Genomic DNA, 19923 nt, shown 5'->3' with positions numbered 1-19923 from the left:
AAAATTTCAATCGTAGGAAAAATACTGAACCAAACCGAACCGAACCGAGATGACATATTAAAAGGTCAAAATCTCTGGTTTCGTTGGGTTCAAAACTCGAGTTCTTCGGTTCTGAACATACTATTAATTTATAACCGAGCTAGAATTGCAATCTTTTGATACGATTTCAATATTTATTGATTTCAATCAAATATCTTTTTTTTTTCAAATATAGATTTTGTAATATTATTAATGCATATTATTATTTACTAAATAAAATAAAAATTCAATATAATTAATTAAGAACACTTTTAGGGTTTTCCTCCGATCTTGCTGCATCTTTGGTCTGAGCTTTTGATTCACGCTTAAATTCGGGTTTTGATTTCGCGTCAAATCAGATTTATAAATTGCATAGCAGAAGTTACGATGGATAATGAATTGGAATTGGCGAGGCAGAAGCTTGGTCTTGTTTCGCTGGGAGAATCTTCAACCTATCGGTTATATTCCAAGAGTTTGGTGAGTGAAGAGTTTATTAAGGATGATACGAAGCTGGTCGGTGGATCAGGCCTGTCTCTCTGTGACTCCAACGATAACTCGAAGAAATTGGAGACCAACAAAGCTCTGAGAAACCACCGAGTCCTGGCTGCGCACCCTGAAGCTACGGAATTGGCTGCCATAATTCAAGGGATGAGTTGGGCGTTGAAACTTGGTGTTAAAAGCATCCAATTCTTCTGTGACGACGATTCCATCATCTTGGATTACGTAAGTCTCACGTCTTTTTTTTTTTCTTCTTTTATTCAGTAGTATCCTTTCACAAGTTACGTATGTGTTGTGTCTGACAGATAACAGGTAAAGCTGCACCACCGAACGAGTCCATTGTCGTAGCAAAACTTTTGAAGCAAGTGGCTCCTCTTCAGGCAAGATTCACGTCTTGCCAGGCACTCCCTCTGCGCACAGACATCAATTCTTCTCTCATTAAGCTCGCAAGAGATGCCATTGCTTCCCAAACCACATGGCGTGAAGGTGACAATGAGTATGAGACTTGTCCAGCCTGCTATGCACACGTTTCACCTCGTCACAAACTTGAGGTGAGGAGCGGTTGCTTCCACCGCATCTGCTTTACGTGCATAAGGGACTGTGTCTCATCCCAACTAGCACGAGGAGACACCCTACTCTGCCCTTACCCGGGTTGCGAGAAAGAACTTGTGCTAGAGGATTGTAGAGGTATTGTTGAAGATGATGCTCTTAATCTTATCATCCACCGCAAGAAGGAGAAGGCCATCCCCGTTTTAGACAGAGTCTACTGTCCCAAGCCTTGTTGTAACTTTTTGATGTCCGACCGCGACCTCCCACTCGGCTTCTCCATTGATCCTCGGCAAAAGTCAGTAGCACGCACGTGCGTCGAGTGCGGCTTGTGTTTCTGCAAAAAGTGCCATGTTCCATGGCACTACAAGAAGACGTGCGATGAGTTCAAGAAGTCCCAGTCTTACCTGACATCTGACGCTGCGCTTTTCGAGTCTTTAGTGAAGACAGAGGGATGGATGAAGTGTCCCCAGTGTACCACCGTCGTTCAAAAAAATGGCGGGTGCCAACGCATTAGCTGCAGGTATTTTGGACATTTGTTATTGAGACTGATTTTATATTATTTGTCTTCGACTCTAATTATCTGTGTTTTTTTTTTATTTTCTCACAGACATTGCAACCACAAGTTCTGTTACGCATGTGGGGCTGCGTGTACAAGGAAGAAAATGTCATGCAACTGCAGCCCACAAGACTAGGCTTCTAACGTGCTGAAGGGCCTGATATGCCAATCTTCTCTTCAAATAAAAAGACTATATCGACCATTCCAAATAGTACGTTTCCTATTAACGATATGCTAGTGTGTGTCTGAGCTTCTGTATTCCCGAACATGTCTGTGATGCATATTCGACACTTGCTTTCTCTCTTCAAATTCCATGTACAAGAAGAATCTAATGCAAATGAAATCTAATACGAAAACGATCTGTGATATATGGACATTTTGTTGATCATTCATTTCCATATATTAATATGCTTTACATATTAAAATGAGAAAAAAAATCAATATTTGAAGTTAAATAAAGAAAAAAATACAGAATAGAAACACAGAATACTAACTATAGTATAACTTCTTTAAATTAATACTCTATAAATTAATATACACTAAAAATCTCTATAAAATAATATAATTTTGAGAAAAAGACTAGAGTAGCACCAAACCAAGTTTTTGTTCTCAAAGTAGCACTCAATGCTCAAATTCACAAAAATAGGTTTCATTAAAGAGGTAAATATACACTTATACCCCTTGGGTTAATTAATCCAAACCTTAGGGTTTAGAGTTAAGGGGTGGGGTTTTGGAATTAGGGTTTAAAATTTTATAAAAAATAAATACTAAAATAAAAGATAAAAATTTTAAAAACAAAAAGTATTTTTAAATTATAAAAAGAAAATTTGAAAAAAAAATAAAAAAAAAAATCGAAAAAAAAAATTTGAAAAAAAAAATTAGAAAAATTTCGAATCTGAAAACATATAATCTGAAACTATATAAATTTTTTTTTATTTTTTTAATTTTTATTTTATTTATTTTTGTTTGTTTATTTAATTTTAATCCAAGGATATTAGGGATATTTTACCCTTTTAATGAATGTTATTTTTGTGACTTTCTCTTTCTAGTGTCATTTTTGAGACATAAAATTCAAAATGTGCTATTATTAACAATTGCTCTATAATTTTATAGTCTCAAATTGAGTTTTTAGTTCGATATTATAAATTAATATCTCTATAAATTAATAAAAAGCTATAGTTTTGGTGTAGTCCCAACATTATTAATTTATAGAAATTTTAGTGTAGTATTAAACTCTTTACATTGTTGACTTTTATGTGTATGTGTTTGTGAAAAAAGTATGTAATGTATATAGCACATCTGGCTGATCCATAGAAGGACATCATCTTACCGCTAGAGAGCAGAGAAAGATGCCTAAAATATTATTAAACAAAAGAATATGTAGAAGGTTTCTTCAGGGTCTCAGGGAGGAGCCATTGACTTCCTTGGCATGGGGTGCACGAGTTTGGATAAATCAATTATGATAGGTTGCTTCATTCAATCTATATGATTTTTCTTTTCATATAAAGAACACATAAAGAGCAATGCTTCAACAATAACATAAGAGAAATCTTGGGATTCTTGAATTCAGTGACATGGAAGCTTCTATTCTGCTCAATGCATGATATCAACAATATATCCAACTCTATTGGCACTGGAGGCAAATACAATGAAGAGGGTTTAGGGGAGCATTACCGTGACAAGGTGTCACCCTGCGCAGACCCAGTTGTGCATATGTGATAACTGATATGTCAGTTTCCCAAGCCGAGAAGCTGCTGAAAAAGCTGGAGAGAGATTATCAACACACCTACGAGAATTACCTAGAAGCCCGAGTAAGCATCTTCAAATATAACATAATTATTATCACTTGTGATGTTTTTAAAAGGTGAGCTATATACAACAAGATAATGAAAAAAATTTGGACAGTCAAACAGGTATAGCTCCTACATTAAAGGAAGGCACTCTAATTATCGCAGTCGCCAAGCTGGAAACTGTATCATATACTACAAGAATCTGCAAGAGAAACTGCAGAGTGATTATGAAAAAATAAATAATACAGAAGCAATACAAAGAAGAACATAAAAGCCTGATTATATATGTAAGTCATCATTTTTGTTTTCTCATTGTATAAACAATAGTACTTGAGATAAATAAAAAGAGAAGAATCAGCCTTCATCCTTTCATGATCAAACGATAACTTTTCTGTTAACTATGGAAATAATTTTATATATCTTTCATGTGTTTGGGTTCACTATAGTGCAAGCAATTCTTGCTGCATGGTTGTAAAAGCTTGGCCCAAGAAAAGAGGATACTACACCAGGTAGGTGAAACACAACAGCAGCAGAAGGAACAACAACAGTAACAACAACCCCGGGAAAACAACGACATGAGTCAAAAAAGAATTTATCTCAAACAAAGAAACTGGGAGGTGCTACAACTGTTTACCTTTTTAATAGTCTTCGTTTATATCACAAGATTGACATTTTTACTTACTTTGAAATCTTACAAATCATTCAGTTCAGCTACACTCAAGGTATATAGTTCCAAAAAGTAGCAGCAGCAAAGGAATACATGATCTGCTGAGGAGCCTTAAAGACACAGAGAAGTCGAGGAACAAAGCTACTGCCAGTGGTGAACTTGTTGACAACCAAACAAGTCAGGACAGTTTAAAAACTTCTATCAAAGTAAAAAAAAAAAATTAGTATATCGTTGGGTTGAATAAAAGTAATAAACAAGCTCGGAAAAGAAACAGGGAGAGATACGATGATTGATAATGGTTACGAGGAAAAGATCAAGCATCTAGAGAAAAAAATGTGAATGGATATGCGGGCAATAGTACAAGCTTACTACAACCCATCGTTGGGTTGAATAAAAATACATGAAGATGGGTTGTAGTAAGCTTGTACTATTGTCATAGATGATATAAACTTGAGATTTGGAGGAAAGATAAATCCATAAATCAAAATATAGCTAACATTTATGTTTTCTGTTTATTCATCTGACAAATAATAACACCCCAAGAGTTTGCTTGTAGAGAAGCTTAAAAATCCCACAACATCCCATCCATTCATGGTCGTCCTTCAAAGCCTCCCTCTGTAGAGCTGCTCTCTCTTTCATCTCTGCTTCGTCTGTTCCTTATTAGTCGCAGACACATCAACATGCTTTGCTCCCTCGTCAGCCTTCTCCTTGCTGCCGCCTGTCTCTGTTCCAGTGTTCCTCGTCAGAAGGAGGAAGAATCGCAGAGACTGAAAGCTTCTCCCTTTTGGGTTCTTTAGAAGTATCTTTCCCACTCGGCTTCCCCTTCATGGGAGGGGCACTCTCGTCACCCATCTAATAAGCTATGAATTCAAAAAAAAAAAAGACGAATGAGTAATAAAAAGTTAAAGTAAAAAATTGTTTCTTTCCAAGCTTTAGTTGCATAGCTATCAATCATATTAATTATTATCTAATTTGCAAACCTAGAGCTGGCTTGCGGCTGAAGATAGCCGTCAAATTAGGGTTTTCTATTTAATTAATCCAGATCGAAAGGATTCGTGTTTCGTGTATCATAACTCGAAAGCTCTATACGATTAATACAAAATCTAGGTAAAGTTTTTACGAGCTTAATTAAGTTTAATTCGTTTTGTTTTTCCAAAGCTTAATTCATAGCATAATGGCCTACTAGTTGTCGATGACCAGCTGATTACCTATCAGATAAATTAGAGATAGGTTAGATCATATATATGTTTGCTTCCAACTATATTATAAAGGTCGACGCTGCAACAAGAAGACATAGCCAAAACTTTTTAAAAGATTTTGAAACAACAACATCTGGAAAACAATGACCTGATTTTAAGAGATTACTGGGAGGTGATTCAACTGGTACTTTAATAATAGTCTTCGTTTATATATATCACACAAAATTGGTCTTTATACTTACTCTACCATTTTACCGATCATCAAGTTCAGTCACTATCACTGCAAAATTCCAAAAAAGTAGTAGTAGTAGCAGCAGCAAATGAATACATGATCTGCTGAGGAGATTCAAAGACACAGAGAATTTGAAGGATAAAGCTACAGCCAACGGTGACAACCCAACAACTCGGGGCGGTTTGACAATTTCTATAAAAGTAATCAAAATCAAGGCCTTGTTCCCCATTTTTACTCTTAAGAGACTTTCTGTTTTTCACTGTCTACTTCCTTTAAAATATGTGTGTTTCCAACAGATGCTGACAAAGGCAATTAAAAAGCTTGAAAAAGAAATAGGGAAAGAGACTAGGCATCATGGGCGTTCTGGCACGTCGGTTTCGGTTCGATTGATTTGAACTTCGGATTTTCTCTGTAATATACTCATAAGTTCCATTCGGGTTTTATTAATTATTGGGTCAGGTTTGGTTTAGATTATAACCAATATATGAAATCGTTCAAAAAAACTTTTTAACCTGAAAAATTAACAAAAAAAATTTAAAAAATATAAATTATTCACAAATCTAATTAAAAATCAGCTCCACCGTCACATAAGTTATGATGCTGTCAGGGGAGGGGTGGGAGAACTCTAAGACTACGCCAGCTATGCCGGATCTGGAAAAGCCTCCACCCTACGCGTTAGGGATCGAAGAGGAGAGAGGTGCGCGTGTGATAACTCGTCACTCAAAGGCACCTTAGAGCATGATTAATGGGGAATTCTTAGGGTAGAGTTCTTAGTGGGATGTAAGAATTCATCTCTTAATTTTTAACTAAAAAAGCTAAAAACCGGCTCTTAAATACCTTATTTAAGAGTTGGTTGTTAGTTTTTTTAGTTAAAAGTTAAGAGACGAGTTCTTATATCCTGTTAAGAACCTCACCTTAAGAACTCCCCATTAATCATGTTCTTAATACCATTCTTCAAATTAATATTCATTTGGGTCCCTATTCATTTATATAATTTTTAAAGTTGATACAAAATGAGTTTACATCATTTAAATTCACTTGTATCACTTATAACTAATGCAAATATTTTAAACAAGTGATGCAGTACACTTCTTTTTTTGTAGTGACTATACGCCGTTGCAGCATCAACATAATAGCTTCAATCTCCGTTCTTTTTTTCATCTAATTCGTCCATTTCAACTGCCGTCTGCACCAAGAAACAACATAGATTCTTTCTAAATTTATTAACCAGTTTGATTCATTCAATCGTCTCAACTCTCAAAGAATCGATCATTTAAATAACTGTATTGGGAAATGTTTGAATGATGGGAGGAAGCGGATCTTGCAGTACTCGTTGTAAGCTATAGTGATCAATATGAGAGGTATAGTAACAATTGCTGTAGATGGCTTTGACTTTAGCCCAAAGAGACCCACCATGGTCCCTTGCATAAGAATGATTGAGACGAAGATAAAGTGATGAATGATTGGCCAGAATCGACCGCAAGTATCATATGTCATCTCGTACACATCTTCCATGTGAGGAAATCGAAAACAGAGTTAGATTTAATGCCAAGCCAAATGTCGTTTCAGGTCGAGGCACAACAATACAGTTCACAGAGAAAAGTTTGCTTAAAGGGGAACCTCTGAGATATACTTTGAGTTAAGACTTTAATGACATGCTATAAGAAATATTCAAGGAGTAGAAGAAGAACAAGCTATCATGTTGTAAATCGTAGCTATTATTCATTCTATGATGCACCTCTGCTTATCAGATGTATTTGACAATATTTCTTCACTAATCTAAGCAACCAAATCAGTCTCCAGTAATTTTCAACATTTTTCGTTGCATCGCTCATATCATCATCACATTGATATTCAGTATCATGCCAAACATTTATTTTTGAATTTGGTCAAACTAATGACTACGTCTCTCTTATAATCATTATTACACTGAAATTCTATGCTAAACATTTCTGTATTTTATGCCTCAAAGTCAAGGGACAAGGAGATATTTATTTCCAATAATTTTTATTTTAAAAATAAAGACACTATGTCTAAAGTATTAGTATTAAACAAAAAAATGTGTATAAGGTTTCTTCAGGGAGAGTCATTTGACTTCCTTGCCGTGGGGTGCACGAGCTTTGATAATCATTTGTGATAGGTTACTTCATTCAAGCTATTATATTTTTTTCTCTTCATATAAGGACATAGAAAGAGCAATGCTTTCATAACAAATACTTAAGAGAAATTGTGGAATTGAGTGACATGGAAGCTTCTACTCTGCTCAACGATATCAACAATATATCCAACTCTATTGGCACGGGAAGCAACTATAATGCATCAGACCCAGTTATGCATATGTCAGTTTCCGAAGCCGAGAAGCTAATGAAAAAGCTCGAGAGAGATTATCAACACACCTACAAGAACTACAAAGAAACCCGAGTAAGCCTCTACAAATATAACAAAATTCTGATTACTTGTACTGTTTTTACTAAGCTCAAAAGATGAGTTATACAACAAGATAATGATATTTTTGAGCCAGTCAAACTGGCATAGCTTCTACATAAAAGAAGGACATTCTAGTTATCGCAGTAGCCAAGCTGGATTCCTTATCGGATACTACAAAGATCTGCGAGAGCTACTGCAGAATGATCTTGAAAAACTATATAAAGCAGAAGAAACGCAAAGAAAAACAGAAAACCCTGATTATGTAAGTCCTCATAACCATTTAATATCATTTTTTGTTTTATTATTGTAAAAACAAGGTTACTTAGAACATGATTAACTTCAATCTCTTAACTGGGGTTTTTAGCTTCGGATAGACAATTCTAGCTTAACTAAGAAAAGCTAAGAACCGTCTCTTAAATAAGAGATATAAGAGTTGTTTCTTAGCCGAAAAATGAAAAAAAAAAGTGTCAAATCATGAGTTGAGAACCCGACTAAGAGACCGGGGTTAATCATGCTCTAAAAATAAAGAAAAAGATTAAAAAAAAAATAGACACCTTCCTACTCTTGTTCCGTCAAGTATGGAAATAATATAATATAAAATTGGTCAAATCTTGAAAATAATACATTTTAAAAAATTGTCAAAAGATAACACTAAAAATATAAAATAGCACTAATTTTACAAGAAAGATAATCAAATTGCTCTAGCTTCTAAACCCTAAACAATAATAAACCCTAAATTTTAACCGCTAAATCCTAAACTCAAATATTATATAACAAAAGTTTTAACTTTTAATAAATATTATTTCTTGAAACTTTTCTTTTGTATGATATTTTTTTATAATAAAATATTGTTTTAATGCTATTTGAGGTGTGCTACAAAACAAAATGCTATTTGAGGTATTTCTCATAAATATTTCATGTGTTTGGGTGCCGGTTTAGTGCAAGCAATTCTTGCTGCATGGTTGTAAAAGCTTGGCCCAAGAAAAGAGGATACTACACCAGATAGGAGAAACACCAAATCAACAACTAGATAAACATCTGGAAAACAATGACCTGTTTCGAAAAAGAAACTGGGAGGTGATTCAACTGGTACTTAAATAATAGTCCTCCTTTATATCACGAAATTGACCTTTATACCTTTACCACTTTACAGATCAATCATTTCAGTCACTATCAAAGCAAAATTCCAAAAAGTAGCAGCAGCAAAGGAGTACATGACCTGCTCAGGAGATTTAAAGACACAGTGAAATTGAGGGATAAAGTTACTGCCAATGGTGAACTTATTGAGAACCCAACAACTCAGGACAGTTTGACAATTTCTATAAAAGTAATCAAAATCAATATCTTGTCCGCCATTTTTACTCTTTAATTTTTTTAAATTAATCAGCGAAATAATCTTTGTTTTTCCAACAGATTCTGACAAAGGCAATTAAAAAGCTTGAAAAAGACAGAGAGAGAGAGAGAGTGATTGGTAATGGCTACGAGGAACATATGAAGCATCTAGACAAAAAAAGTGAATGGATATGGAGGAAATGTGACGAACAAAAGAAGTCTATCCTCGAGTTGAGGAAAATACATAAAGATGTTTGTAGTAAACTTCATGCCCAATTCATAGATGATGATAAACGTCAGATTCGGAGGACGATATACCAATAAATCAAAACATAGCTCCTCTATATTGATAAACATGTACGTTTTCTGTTTATTCATCTGACAATAATAACCCAAAAGTTTGCTTGTGTTTGGATAGTGTTTACGCGTCTTCATTCTAAACCATTCACAAAATAACATTCACCATTCTTCATCCCTCTATGTACTTGTAACCATTATATAAGTGCAACACATGAGGACGTACGTGGATAAGCTTAAAAACCCCACAACATCCCATCCATCATCTATTTATAATACTAAGAAGACAAAAGTTTCAAACCAATTCATCACCTTTTCGCTTTTCAAATGGAGTCTGTCCCAAGCAACGGTTGGTTCAAGTTCCTTGGTGATTCCGCTAAGCTTACACGCTCTAAACAAGGTTGATGCCGGTTATAAGCTTTTGCAGCATCAACATAATGTGCTTCAATCTCCCCGTTCTTTTCATCTACTTCATCTATTTCACCTGCCGTCTACACCAAGCAACAACATAGATTCTTTCTAATTTTTTTAACCAGTATGCTTATCCATACTATATCATTTAAATACCTGTATTGGGAAATGTTTAAATGATGGGAGGAAGCGGATCTTGCAGTACTCGTTGTAAGCTATAGTGATCAATATGAGAGGTACAGTAGCTATAGCTGCAGATGGCTTTGACTTTAGCCCAAAGAGGCCCACCATGGTGACTTGCATAAGTATAATTGATACAAAGATATAGTGATGAATGATTGGCCAGAAGCAACCACAAGTATCATATGTCATCTCGTACACATCTTCCATCTGAGGAAAAGTTCAAAATGAAAACAGTTATATAATGCCAAGCTAAGATCTTAAAAGGGTTTTAAGAAAAGCTAGACCTGGTTGAAGTAGACAATGTATCCAAGGCAAAAATAGCCAACTAGGAAAGGGAGCATCAATGGTGCTACCACAGCATATATCATACCAATCAATATCGATAAGGACACTGTGGGGATAACCCTAAAATATGGAAACGAAAAGAGATAAGTGTTGTTCTCTTTTGCTCTTCCATAAGTGCATGATCTTATGATATCAAATGTTATCAGCCCCAGTTGAAGAATCTCCAAAGAGAATCCAGACAGCCCATCAGTTAAGATGTATGTCATAAAAAATTCTCCCTGTAATACAAAAGCAAGTAAGAAACAAGAAAATGAAGTTACAAAGCAAGTCATATTCTTGTAGAGCACGTAAGGGCTTTTACCTGGGCTGAAACGGCAGCAGCAAGGTGACTAGGAATGTCTCTAGGATGAGTGAAGTATTCACCAATTTCATCTAGTAATGAACCAGATATGACACTCAAGAAGAAAACATTCCCCATTAGAAAATAAAAGACCATATTGCAAGCTTTTATCTCCTCTTTGCTCTTGGAGATAGAACCACCGAGATAAGCCATTCCAAGCATAGCATAGGGGACAATGTACATGAAACCTTTGAGTATTGCGCTTGGGAGGTACCCCGTCACAACCGAGCTGAGCCCTGGTCTGTTTCATATAACAAACCTACCTTGTTAGTGTACTTCCAAATCAAGAAACAAAAACGATATAGAATAATAATGGCAAACGAGAAGCAGAGCCGGTCTGGACACAACCAAGTGAAACATTGGCCTTGATCTTTATGGGGTAAATATAGGCTTCAAAATATTTATTTATTTTTATTAAAGTTCTTACTAAATGTATATGGCTTGGCTCCTCCGGAGAAGATAAAGCTTACATGAATTCAACAGCCATGGCTGGAGGAAACCATTTCTTAAGCTTCTCATACTTTGCTATTCCCTGGACAGCTGTGACTGGAATAGCAAAGAAAATTGTAAGTGCCGCTGCTGCAAGGATGACTCCGATTTTGTTGAGAGGCAATATCTGTTGAGGGATAGCAAGATTTCTCCATGACACATCTCTTGGTTCAGGAGCCATTTCAGTGATCAGTTCTAGAGGGTTTGAGTGCTGCTGCGTTTGAGCTACCAGTGCAGCACTTCTTCGTGATTTGAAGGTGACAAACGCAACAGGTAACTCCTTCATGGACATAAAAAGCAAGATACAGTAGAATTATACAAGTGTCTTAACATGTTGGTTACCAAATTTAACACACTAGTCTATTTTGCTCGAGCTGCCATGCAGTCTCTTACCATAGTTTTGTTTTGGAATTTCATTAAGACTATTTAATTTGGATGTTCCTATGGCCATATAACTACTCTTCAGGATCCGTGCAAGACACTATAATAATTTCAGGATCACAGTTGTCTACTTTTGAGCACAAGCCACTATAAAAGTAAACTCTGAACTCATGAAAGTACCTTCTCTCTGAGCATAGCCTCACTTTGAAGTTGGGAAACCTTATGAGCAAATTCTCGAAACTTTTCTTCAGAAATTGATATATGTTTATGTTCATCTGTGTTTCTATTTTCTTCTAGCTCTTTCTTAAGCTTCTTCTGCTTCCCCTGCATGAAAATGGAGAGAAGTCTTCATTAAAAGAAAAAACCATTCTGGTGTAACAATATGAAAAGATGATACCAATAGTGTAAAACCATACCAAAAGGTATTCAATATCTCTCCCATCATACAACATCTGATGTGAATGATAACTGAAAGGATGATGTTTAGAGAAGAAGTGGTCAACACCGCAGCTACGAGTGTTATGCTCAGGGCAGACTGGAACTTGCCGGACAAGAACAGTGAACTGATCAGCACGATGACTTAGTTCTCTCATTTGCTGAAGCCTTTTCACAAGAATCTCTTTGTATTCCTATATGAGAAGTTCCAGTAAATACCAATATATATTCTATATATATAAGATTGTTTAGAATTATGACATGATAGATAGACAAGAGTGAAAGCTTACCTTATACAACAAAAACAACGCATAGAATGATATGAACCACAAGCATGAGAAATGCACCCACAACCTAGGATAGTTTTAAGACAAATGAGAAATATTAAGAAAATAACTCCAAGATGATGCAAGAAAAGGACACAAGGCTTACTTGTTAGAACCTCTAGTGATATTTGATATAGTGAAAGCATCCATCGAGTACTCCTTTCTCGTAGGCAAATCTGACTCACTGTAATAATCAACAGGAAGAAGCAGTGCTACTCCAAGTAACGAACACAACATGAAGAATTTGATTCTGCAAAACATTACAAGACCAAAACATGTTCACTACATGCGGGTTCTCAATGTTTTCATTGAAACTGAATCCTTACCCGAATTTGAAGAGCCTCATGAGGACGAGAGCGTCGAGGCCATGGCGGCGGAGGATGTCGTCCTCAGGGACACGGAAAGCTCGTGGGATCCAAGCGACGGAAGGAAGGAAGCGAGGGAGGGAGAAGGAAGAGTGGAGAGGAAGCTCAGCGCGGTGGCGATCGGAGAGGAGGCGAGCGTAGTAGATGACGGCGTTGCGTGGCTGCTTCTTAAGCACGGAGAAGAGCCAGAGTGCGAGGATGGCGAGTCCTATGTTGATCGACGCCGACGCTATCAAGCTCTCTGGCGTCATCTCTCGTCTTTTCTCTGTTCTTCTCTCGCTGCTATGTGAGAACAGAACAGAGTCGCATTACGTGGCCTTTCTGCATGTAACGTAATGCCTCCACGCCGCTTTTGCCTCGATTTTTATTGACCATCGACCAATATCGCATAGGTAGAGATAATTACGCTTATAGATACTAAACACTTTCCACTTTTATCACACTTTTTTACTAACAAATTTAGCACACTTAAACTAAATTTACCCTAAATTCATATTTCATTTTCTAAACACACATAAATTTTGTATCATGTAAGGGCATCTTTAACCTTAAACCCAACATTGGAGTTCTTTTTTTTTGTCTAATTAAAAAAATAAAATAAAATAAATAAAAGGCTGTCAAATGTCAGTAGAGTCCGCAAATAGTACAAGAAACAAAGAAAAATGATGCTTTATTTTGCATATAGAAGGAACCGTAGTTTATGTTTGATGGGGCCCATCCACTACTTTTTGGGTAGAAACCCCATTACATAAGGAGATAAAAATGTTCTAAAATGACTACAAAATGATGCATAACATTAAAAGGGTTATTGGTAAAATAATTATAGAAAAATTATCAAAAAAATTAGATTTAGATTTCGTTGTTATTGGTTTATGAATTTTAAAAATCTGATTCGATTTTCAAGTTCCACTCAATTTGTTATTGAATTTTTTTAGTTTTCAAGATTTTAAAATTTTATTAAAATATATTGTTATTGAGATGTTAAAATTTCTTTGTTTTTACTCATAAGGTTCAAGTTTGAAAATATCATATATATACATAATATTTTTGAAATCTATGTAATAAAATACACTCACATACAAAAACATACAAAATTAAATAATGAAACAATACAAATCACAAATTTTAATATAATCGATAAACACGAATTCAGTTTTTTTCTGTAATTTTACATGTATGACTCTAAAACAAAATAAATTACAAAAAATAAAAATTGGTAGATCATAAACTACTAATCAACCACTAATAGCATAATATATATTTGTTAATAAATAAACAAAGCTACAAAACTATTTGAGATGTGTAACAAAAAAAATGTCATTATCAAAAGTCTTGAAAACTCAGAAATCTAGGCTCTTGCCATAATTTGCTGAGAACAAAATAATTGAAAAAATTCACTTTCCCTTTCTCTTACCACACTATCAATTTCTTACTTTAAAAATTAATAATAATCAATAAAATTTTGTATACAATTAATGAAATATATGTAAATCTAGTTAACTTGAAAAATTCTTTCAACTATTAGAATAATCAAATTCCACAAAAATTCATGTTCCAATAACCCCCTAAGTGTTTTAATTTTTTTAATACACATTAAATTATATTTTCTTCTTTTTAACTTATTAACTCAATTATTGCTTGTATATGGTTGCCAAAAATAGAAATGAATCTAAGGGGCATTTTGAACTTATAATTTGAAGTCATTTTTAAAGTTTTTAAATAATTTAATTGAATCAGGTATTTGAAATGATTTTTTTGTTAAATTAAACTCATCTGAAACTATAAAATTTGAGATCTTATTTTATTTTTAAATAAGAACTCTACTAAAATAGACTAAATTATTAAAAGTTACAACCTAAAAATTTTAAATAACAGAAAGAAATTAAATTATTTATCAAATAAAAAATTCAAAACATTAGATTTTTTTAAAATTATGTTTGAATAATATTAAATTTCATTATTTTAATGCAATACATTGCAATCTTAATTTAACTATGGTTCAGGTTTTGGGAAATGATATGTTTACGAGAGATTCAAGTTTCAGTTATACAAACTAAAACTGATTGCTCGGATTGGTGAATATGATAAATATTTGGTAGATTATCATAAAATCTGATTCTGATACCAACTGATGTAGTGGAAACTACAATAATAAAAGAATTTTATTTAGTCTAAATATGTCTAATAAAGATGCCTCTGCACGACCTTCAACAATGATGCCACATGAAAAACTAGAAAAACTTAGACGCAGACAGCAAATGCAGGCAGTGCTTGCCATTCAGAGACAACAACAGCAATTTTGCCATCAGGTTCCTATAGCAGATCAATACATTATCAGAACTGTTGTCAAGATAATCCACTCCAACTTGTCGAAAAAGCTAATCTTGAAGGGTTAATTCCTTCCTTTGATCCTAATTCATCTCTCGAACTAGGTGATTCTGGCAACTTTTCTGCTGCTGTTGATAATTCATCAGAATTCTCAGTTTTTTATCGGCTTCGAGATGTTGTAGCAAAGGTACTCAAATGGTTGGTTGGTTGTTATGTTATAAAAAGATGAAGCTCTATAATACTACAATATATTGTAGCCTTGTAGGTGACCTTTATGTTGGGATTAACTACTTTATATTGACCTGCAGTTAGATATAGGAACAAAGACTTGTATACGAGATAGCTTATTCCGGTTGGCTAATAACGCAGGTCAGAGACATCACACTAGTGATAAGACTAGCCAGGATGACCAGGAGTGCTATTCCTAAAGAAAAATCCAGATATAGGTGATGCATACTAATCAATATGGTATATAAATGTTGTGTACCTAGATCGGTGCAACATGCATATAGTTTTGTTAATTTATGACACAATTCATAGCTTATATAGAACTAAGATTGATGGGTGTGTGCTAGGAGAAATGATTTATCTGCATTAGCCCACGTCTCTTCTTCTAAAATGAATCATTTTCCGCAGCAAGAACCATCTGGAAGCTGCAAGCATATGCATTAACGCTCTTTTATGTGCCGTCATAATTATTTGTTACGTGATTACGTTTTAGACAAATTTCATCATCAAGATCAGTATGTGGTATTGTGGTTTACAGAGCTAACTCTTCGTTTTTTGTTCTTACATATATGGTGGGATGCTAGACACAAAAACAGTGATCAATCCCACAGACAGAACTGTGGCTCATTTTCTCTTTCATAGGCCGCTTGATATGTTGGCGGCAAAGCATATGGAAGGACGAGAATCGCCAGCTTCTTCGAAGATGGGAACTGAAGACAAAGGGAAGTTTCCTAAATGCAGCAGATGAGAGAGTCACATAAATAAGCAGAAAGCAGGAGAGGAGATGCCTGCAGGTTCACTTGCTCTAGGGAATGAACCTAACTCTGGATCCAGTAGTACTGTTGGTGAGAGGGTTGTTGAATCATCCCAAGGAAACAAAAGAAAGCAGTGAAATCTAGAATGGTAAACCATTCCTTACTGTGTATTATGTTCCCCATATTATATACATTCATAGAGTTCAAATGGATTCATTGGTAACCGATGTTACAGGTTTTGCCTTTGTTGTCAATCAAAGTTTAGGTTGCAGTGTTAGAGAGGAGAGCTTGAGGAATTCAGCAGAGTAGACAAACATCTCTCAGCATCTCTTCGAACAAACTCCTCTTTCATGTTATGCTCTTGTTCTTGTAATTAGATGTTTTTTTCTTCTTGTCGTGAACCTCTTTTAATTACACGTACTTCCATGTGAACCATGTTTCCTCATTCGAAACCATCATAGATAGAGAGGCTTTCTATATAAATCTGACTGGCCCATTTAACATCTCGTCTGGTGGGCTTCTCCAAAAACGTTTCATTCGATTTATATCATGTTAGTTAAACAGAGGTACCAACAGATCCGCTGTAGCACACAGGTTAATTTCAAATTGATGAATTCCGGGTTCGAAGCCCGGCAGCGGAATAAACCTTTTTTTGGTTGTATTTTAAAACAGAATACGCTAATTTTTTGAATAAAATCGACTATTCCGGTTTAAAAACGGTAAACCGAACTTATACCAAAAGGAGAAGCATGTTGGTTGGTTGAAGTCAGGGATGGTAGATAATTGAGTCGGCTGATTATCAACGACGGGGGAGGACTTTGGGGTTCATCGATTGCTTCCATGGAGATTCCTAAAATCTCAAAGCTTGACAAGCGAATCGCCGAGCCGAGGATGAAGAAGAAGAGAATGAAACTTGAATCGATCACATCTCTTAACAATCTCGATGATGGTTGCCTCATGCACATCCTCAGCTTCCTCTCTCCAATTCCTGGTAAATTTTGGTTCCTTATAATGCTACTCTCATGTTTCTCTGTTCAATTTTGCTCTTGATTGATTGATTGATTGATTGTAATCTCATTCCCAATTGGAATTAACACCAACTCAATTAGCTCAAAAATTGGAACTTTTAAGACTCAAAGTTGCGACTTTTAGACATCCCTAGATCCTATTCAGATCACAGTTACGGTTCTGTAGCTTAAAGATTTAAACTTTAAGACTCAAATTTGAAATGTTTAACTCCCCAGATCATATTCAGACAGCACTTACGAATATGTAGCTTTATATCAATGTAACTTCACTAGTAAAGACAGCTTTTTTTTTTAATTGAATTCATATGTTTTGTGATCTGTATATTGTCTTGTCTGAAGTAGCTTCGAAGACTCCATTTGCGCATTGCAATCTGTTTTCAGTGCTTTGTGTGTGTGTTTTATCTGGTCTGGGGTTTGCAGATAGGTATAACACAGCACTCGTTTGCCACAGATGGAGATATCTGGCTTGTCACCCTCGCTTGTGGCTACGAGTCGACCCTTTCGTGAAGGATTTATCCCTCCCTGGAGTTTTCCACAGCATTGAATCAGCTGTGTCTGCTGCCAGGTTTGTGATGTACACTTCTTTGGTATTAGTAGATGACTAAGCGAGTCCCTGACCATTTTGTCACCTCTAGACCTGGCGATACCATTTTAATTGGAGCTGGTGGGAATCATCATGTCTCTAATATTCAGATTAAAAAGCCTCTTTGCCTGGTATGTGTCTATTAGTCTAATTGCTTGATACCTCATGGAAGTTTTTGCCTTTCCATAAATTAGTTTTCGCACGTTTCTTCCATGGATAAGAAACTATGTTTTACATCTTCAACAGTTTCACAAAAAAAATAGTAAATAATATATGGAAGTGTTTATACCAGCGTCTCTGTAAAGTAAATATAATTTTTATATAATAGCCGACCTATCTATTCTGATGAGAGGATGGAGATCCACTCCATGTTGTAGCTCTTGGTATGAGAGATCAATATGCATTGAAAAGATCCAAAACAGAACAATCCCACATTTTAGGTAGCTTATACTGTCATACAATTATATTCCCTATGCCCTAGCTGTTTGCCAGTTTGTAAATTCTTTTCAGTGTTGCTTCTGAAGTCAACATGAGAACTAAAGAATGTTAAAAACTTAAAAAACATGAGAACTAAAGTTCCTTGACCGTGGTGAGGACTCGAAGAAAAAGAAAATATTCAGTCTGGCTTCAAAGTCTGAGAAAATTTTGGGATTCTTTTGAGTCTTCAAGCCATTGATTAATGGATTCTCCCACATAGTAGTCCTCATTTTCTCATATTGGGCAACATATAGGAAGATGGTAAGCGTGTAACGGAAAAAAATTGAAAGTATAGCATGATTTAGGATGAATAGATGGAGTTACAGAATATGGATGGTAGTTATTTAATCAGTACTGTATTGATGCACGTACATTAGAATGTCAGCGGTTGCCTTATTAGTGACCTCCTTAGTTGCAGTAAAGTGGAAGACTCAGTGTCTTGGGCTGAAATAGTATTCAACCTTCTTTTCTGAGAAATGGGTGGTATGATGCTAAGGCATAAGATTAGTGTTCAATGAATCAAAATAGTATTTCAGTTTTCATCTCATATTTTCTTTGTTCAGATTGGTAGTGGCGAGATTCCTGATGAAACCACCCTTGTATGTTCTAGAGGATCAGACAGGTTTGGAGCTCATATTCCCTTTTAAGTCATCTCTCTCACTCTGCAGTTTTTTTCTTTTTAAATACTTCATTGGAGGTTTAGCGTCCTAGTAGTTACTGCTTAACGCATTTATGACATCATGTTATATGTCACCATGCTAGTGTTTCTTTATTTATCACAAAGAAAGTTCTTTGGTATACGGCTTTTTGTTGTTGGGTTTCTTTTGCAGTGCCCTGGAGTTGCTATCAACCTGCAAGCTAGCGAATCTAACAGTAAGAGCCGAGCTTGGCTGCTGCTTACTTCACAGGAGTGGAAGGCTAACTATTGATGGATGTGTGCTTCAATGTGAAACAAACCCTTTGGATCATCTCTCATGCCCAATCTTGAGTACTGCTGGAAGAGATGAAGAAGAAGATAACTTGAGCCTTGTGGAAGTGAAGGAAACTGTTGTTGAAAAGATTAAGGGAAACAGTGTGACTGTTTTGCAGACAAGGATAGAGGGAGGTGCAAAGGCTGTTGCTACAAGCGGAGACTTGGTACTGCAGCGTGTTCGAGTCATGTACTCGAAGGATTACCTCTATTTCTGGTTCGATGTAGATCATGAGTGAGAGTGATCTCTCTGTTGTATGTTAGATTAATTACTTGCACCTTTTTCTTCAACCTGCAACATTTGTAACATTAGGTGGGATGGTGGTCAACTGGCCATCTATCATCATTATCTCCTTTGTTCTTTATTGTTACTTTTTCTTTTTAAGACATAATGTGTATGATTATGTTAAGAATAATGTACTTTAACATCCTTTTTATATTAAAAGAAAATCATTACAACATATTTTTGTAGTCACATGTCATCACCACAATCATTTTTAAAATCCTTAAGAAAATATGTTGGTCCATATAAATATATAATAAATTTTTTATTAAACTAATCATAAATTAATTATAAATGTTCTTCACTGTTTTCTTAAATAAAAATCACGGAATTACCTAATGTGAGTAAAGTATATATGACAATTAATGATTTTTAATAATAAAGATTTGATAAAAATTAGTATATTCTCTATCATTTTTCAAAAATTTAAC

The 19923-nt window shown here is 35.2% G+C and overlaps 4 protein-coding genes, 1 non-coding gene and 1 pseudogene across 8 annotated transcripts; 4 read left to right on the top strand and 2 right to left on the bottom strand.

The window, feature by feature from the left end:
- Positions 1 to 198: 198 nt before the first annotated feature.
- LOC103841360 (ATP-dependent RNA helicase DEAH12, chloroplastic) lies at positions 199 to 2189 on the top strand. Of its 2 annotated transcripts, XM_009117885.3 has the most exons (3): positions 199 to 741; positions 822 to 1585; positions 1673 to 2189. In XM_009117885.3, the coding sequence occupies exons 1-3, from the start codon at positions 406 to 408 to the stop codon at positions 1755 to 1757; spliced, it is 1185 nt and encodes a 394-aa protein (XP_009116133.2). In that variant the 5' UTR covers positions 199 to 405; the 3' UTR covers positions 1758 to 2189. The 2 variants fall into 2 exon arrangements, with proteins under 2 accessions (XP_009116133.2, XP_033135038.1); XM_033279147.1 differs by having other exon boundaries at positions 822 to 2189.
- A 1159-nt stretch (positions 2190 to 3348) lies between these two features.
- On the top strand, positions 3349 to 8573 carry LOC103842301 (annotated as a pseudogene).
- Positions 6259 to 6496, bottom strand: MIR9563B (microRNA MIR9563b). The gene has a single exon (NR_128628.1). It is a non-coding gene; the product is annotated as a microRNA MIR9563b (primary transcript).
- On the top strand, positions 7719 to 9677 carry LOC103842300. Its single transcript, XM_009118922.2, has 5 exons — positions 7719 to 7930; positions 8031 to 8198; positions 8876 to 9013; positions 9090 to 9276; positions 9348 to 9677. Exons 1-5 carry the CDS (start codon positions 7754 to 7756, stop codon positions 9590 to 9592), a joined length of 915 nt encoding a protein of 304 aa, XP_009117170.1. The 5' UTR covers positions 7719 to 7753; the 3' UTR covers positions 9593 to 9677.
- Positions 9678 to 9698: 21 nt separating this feature from the next.
- On the bottom strand, positions 9699 to 16568 carry LOC103841359 (CSC1-like protein At3g54510). Of its 2 annotated transcripts, none has more exons than XM_033279347.1 (10): positions 12802 to 16568; positions 12582 to 12725; positions 12440 to 12503; positions 12131 to 12343; positions 11895 to 12038; positions 11315 to 11613; positions 10806 to 11085; positions 10444 to 10722; positions 10133 to 10366; positions 9699 to 10084 (listed from the first exon to the last, which is right to left on the bottom strand). In XM_033279347.1, exons 1-10 carry the CDS (start codon positions 13089 to 13091, stop codon positions 10046 to 10048), a joined length of 1986 nt encoding a protein of 661 aa, XP_033135238.1. In that variant the 5' UTR covers positions 13092 to 16568; the 3' UTR covers positions 9699 to 10045. The 2 variants fall into 2 exon arrangements, with proteins under 2 accessions (XP_033135238.1, XP_009116132.1); XM_009117884.3 differs by having other exon boundaries at positions 9699 to 10056.
- A 194-nt stretch (positions 16569 to 16762) lies between these two features.
- Positions 16763 to 19670, top strand: LOC103841358 (F-box protein SKIP5). 2 transcript variants are annotated; one of them, XM_009117883.3, is made up of 5 exons: positions 16784 to 17142; positions 17600 to 17744; positions 17815 to 17893; positions 18803 to 18861; positions 19070 to 19670. In XM_009117883.3, the coding sequence occupies exons 1-5, from the start codon at positions 16992 to 16994 to the stop codon at positions 19446 to 19448; spliced, it is 813 nt and encodes a 270-aa protein (XP_009116131.1). In that variant the 5' UTR covers positions 16784 to 16991; the 3' UTR covers positions 19449 to 19670. The 2 variants fall into 2 exon arrangements, 1 of the variants encoding a protein (XP_009116131.1); XR_004451101.1 differs by having other exon boundaries at positions 16763 to 17142; positions 17815 to 18722; positions 18803 to 19276.
- The last annotated feature ends 253 nt before the right edge of the window (positions 19671 to 19923 follow it).

This window comes from Brassica rapa, chromosome A09, assembly GCF_000309985.2.
Source record: "Brassica rapa cultivar Chiifu-401-42 chromosome A09, CAAS_Brap_v3.01, whole genome shotgun sequence".
NCBI classification, from domain to species: domain Eukaryota; kingdom Viridiplantae; phylum Streptophyta; class Magnoliopsida; order Brassicales; family Brassicaceae; genus Brassica; species Brassica rapa.
This window is presented reverse-complemented; position numbering and strand designations above follow the sequence as displayed.

Bases quoted from the DNA above. Each gene is read 5' to 3' on its own strand.
- LOC103841360 (XM_033279147.1), top strand. From the start codon at position 406: ATGGATAATGAATTGGAATTGGCGAGGCAGAAGCTTGGTCTTGTTTCG. The intron at 742-821 runs GTAAGTCTCACG...TGTGTCTGACAG, and splicing joins ATTCCATCATCTTGGATTAC to ATAACAGGTAAAGCTGCACC.
- LOC103842300 (XM_009118922.2), top strand. From the start codon at position 7,754: ATGGAAGCTTCTACTCTGCTCAACGATATCAACAATATATCCAACTCT. The intron at 8,199-8,875 runs GTAAGTCCTCAT...GTGCCGGTTTAG, and splicing joins AAACAGAAAACCCTGATTAT to TGCAAGCAATTCTTGCTGCA. The intron at 9,277-9,347 runs ATATCTTGTCCG...TGTTTTTCCAAC, and splicing joins TATAAAAGTAATCAAAATCA to AGATTCTGACAAAGGCAATT.
- LOC103841359 (XM_009117884.3), bottom strand. From the start codon at position 13,091: ATGACGCCAGAGAGCTTGATAGCGTCGGCGTCGATCAACATAGGACTC. The intron at 12,039-12,130 runs GTATGGTTTTAC...ATTTTCATGCAG, and splicing joins GAGATATTGAATACCTTTTG to GGGAAGCAGAAGAAGCTTAA. The intron at 10,057-10,132 runs GTATTTAAATGA...TGCTTGGTGTAG, and splicing joins TTAAACATTTCCCAATACAG to ACGGCAGGTGAAATAGATGA.
- LOC103841358 (XM_009117883.3), top strand. From the start codon at position 16,992: ATGGAGATTCCTAAAATCTCAAAGCTTGACAAGCGAATCGCCGAGCCG. The intron at 17,143-17,599 runs GTAAATTTTGGT...TGGGGTTTGCAG, and splicing joins CTTCCTCTCTCCAATTCCTG to ATAGGTATAACACAGCACTC. The intron at 17,745-17,814 runs GTTTGTGATGTA...TGTCACCTCTAG, and splicing joins TCAGCTGTGTCTGCTGCCAG to ACCTGGCGATACCATTTTAA.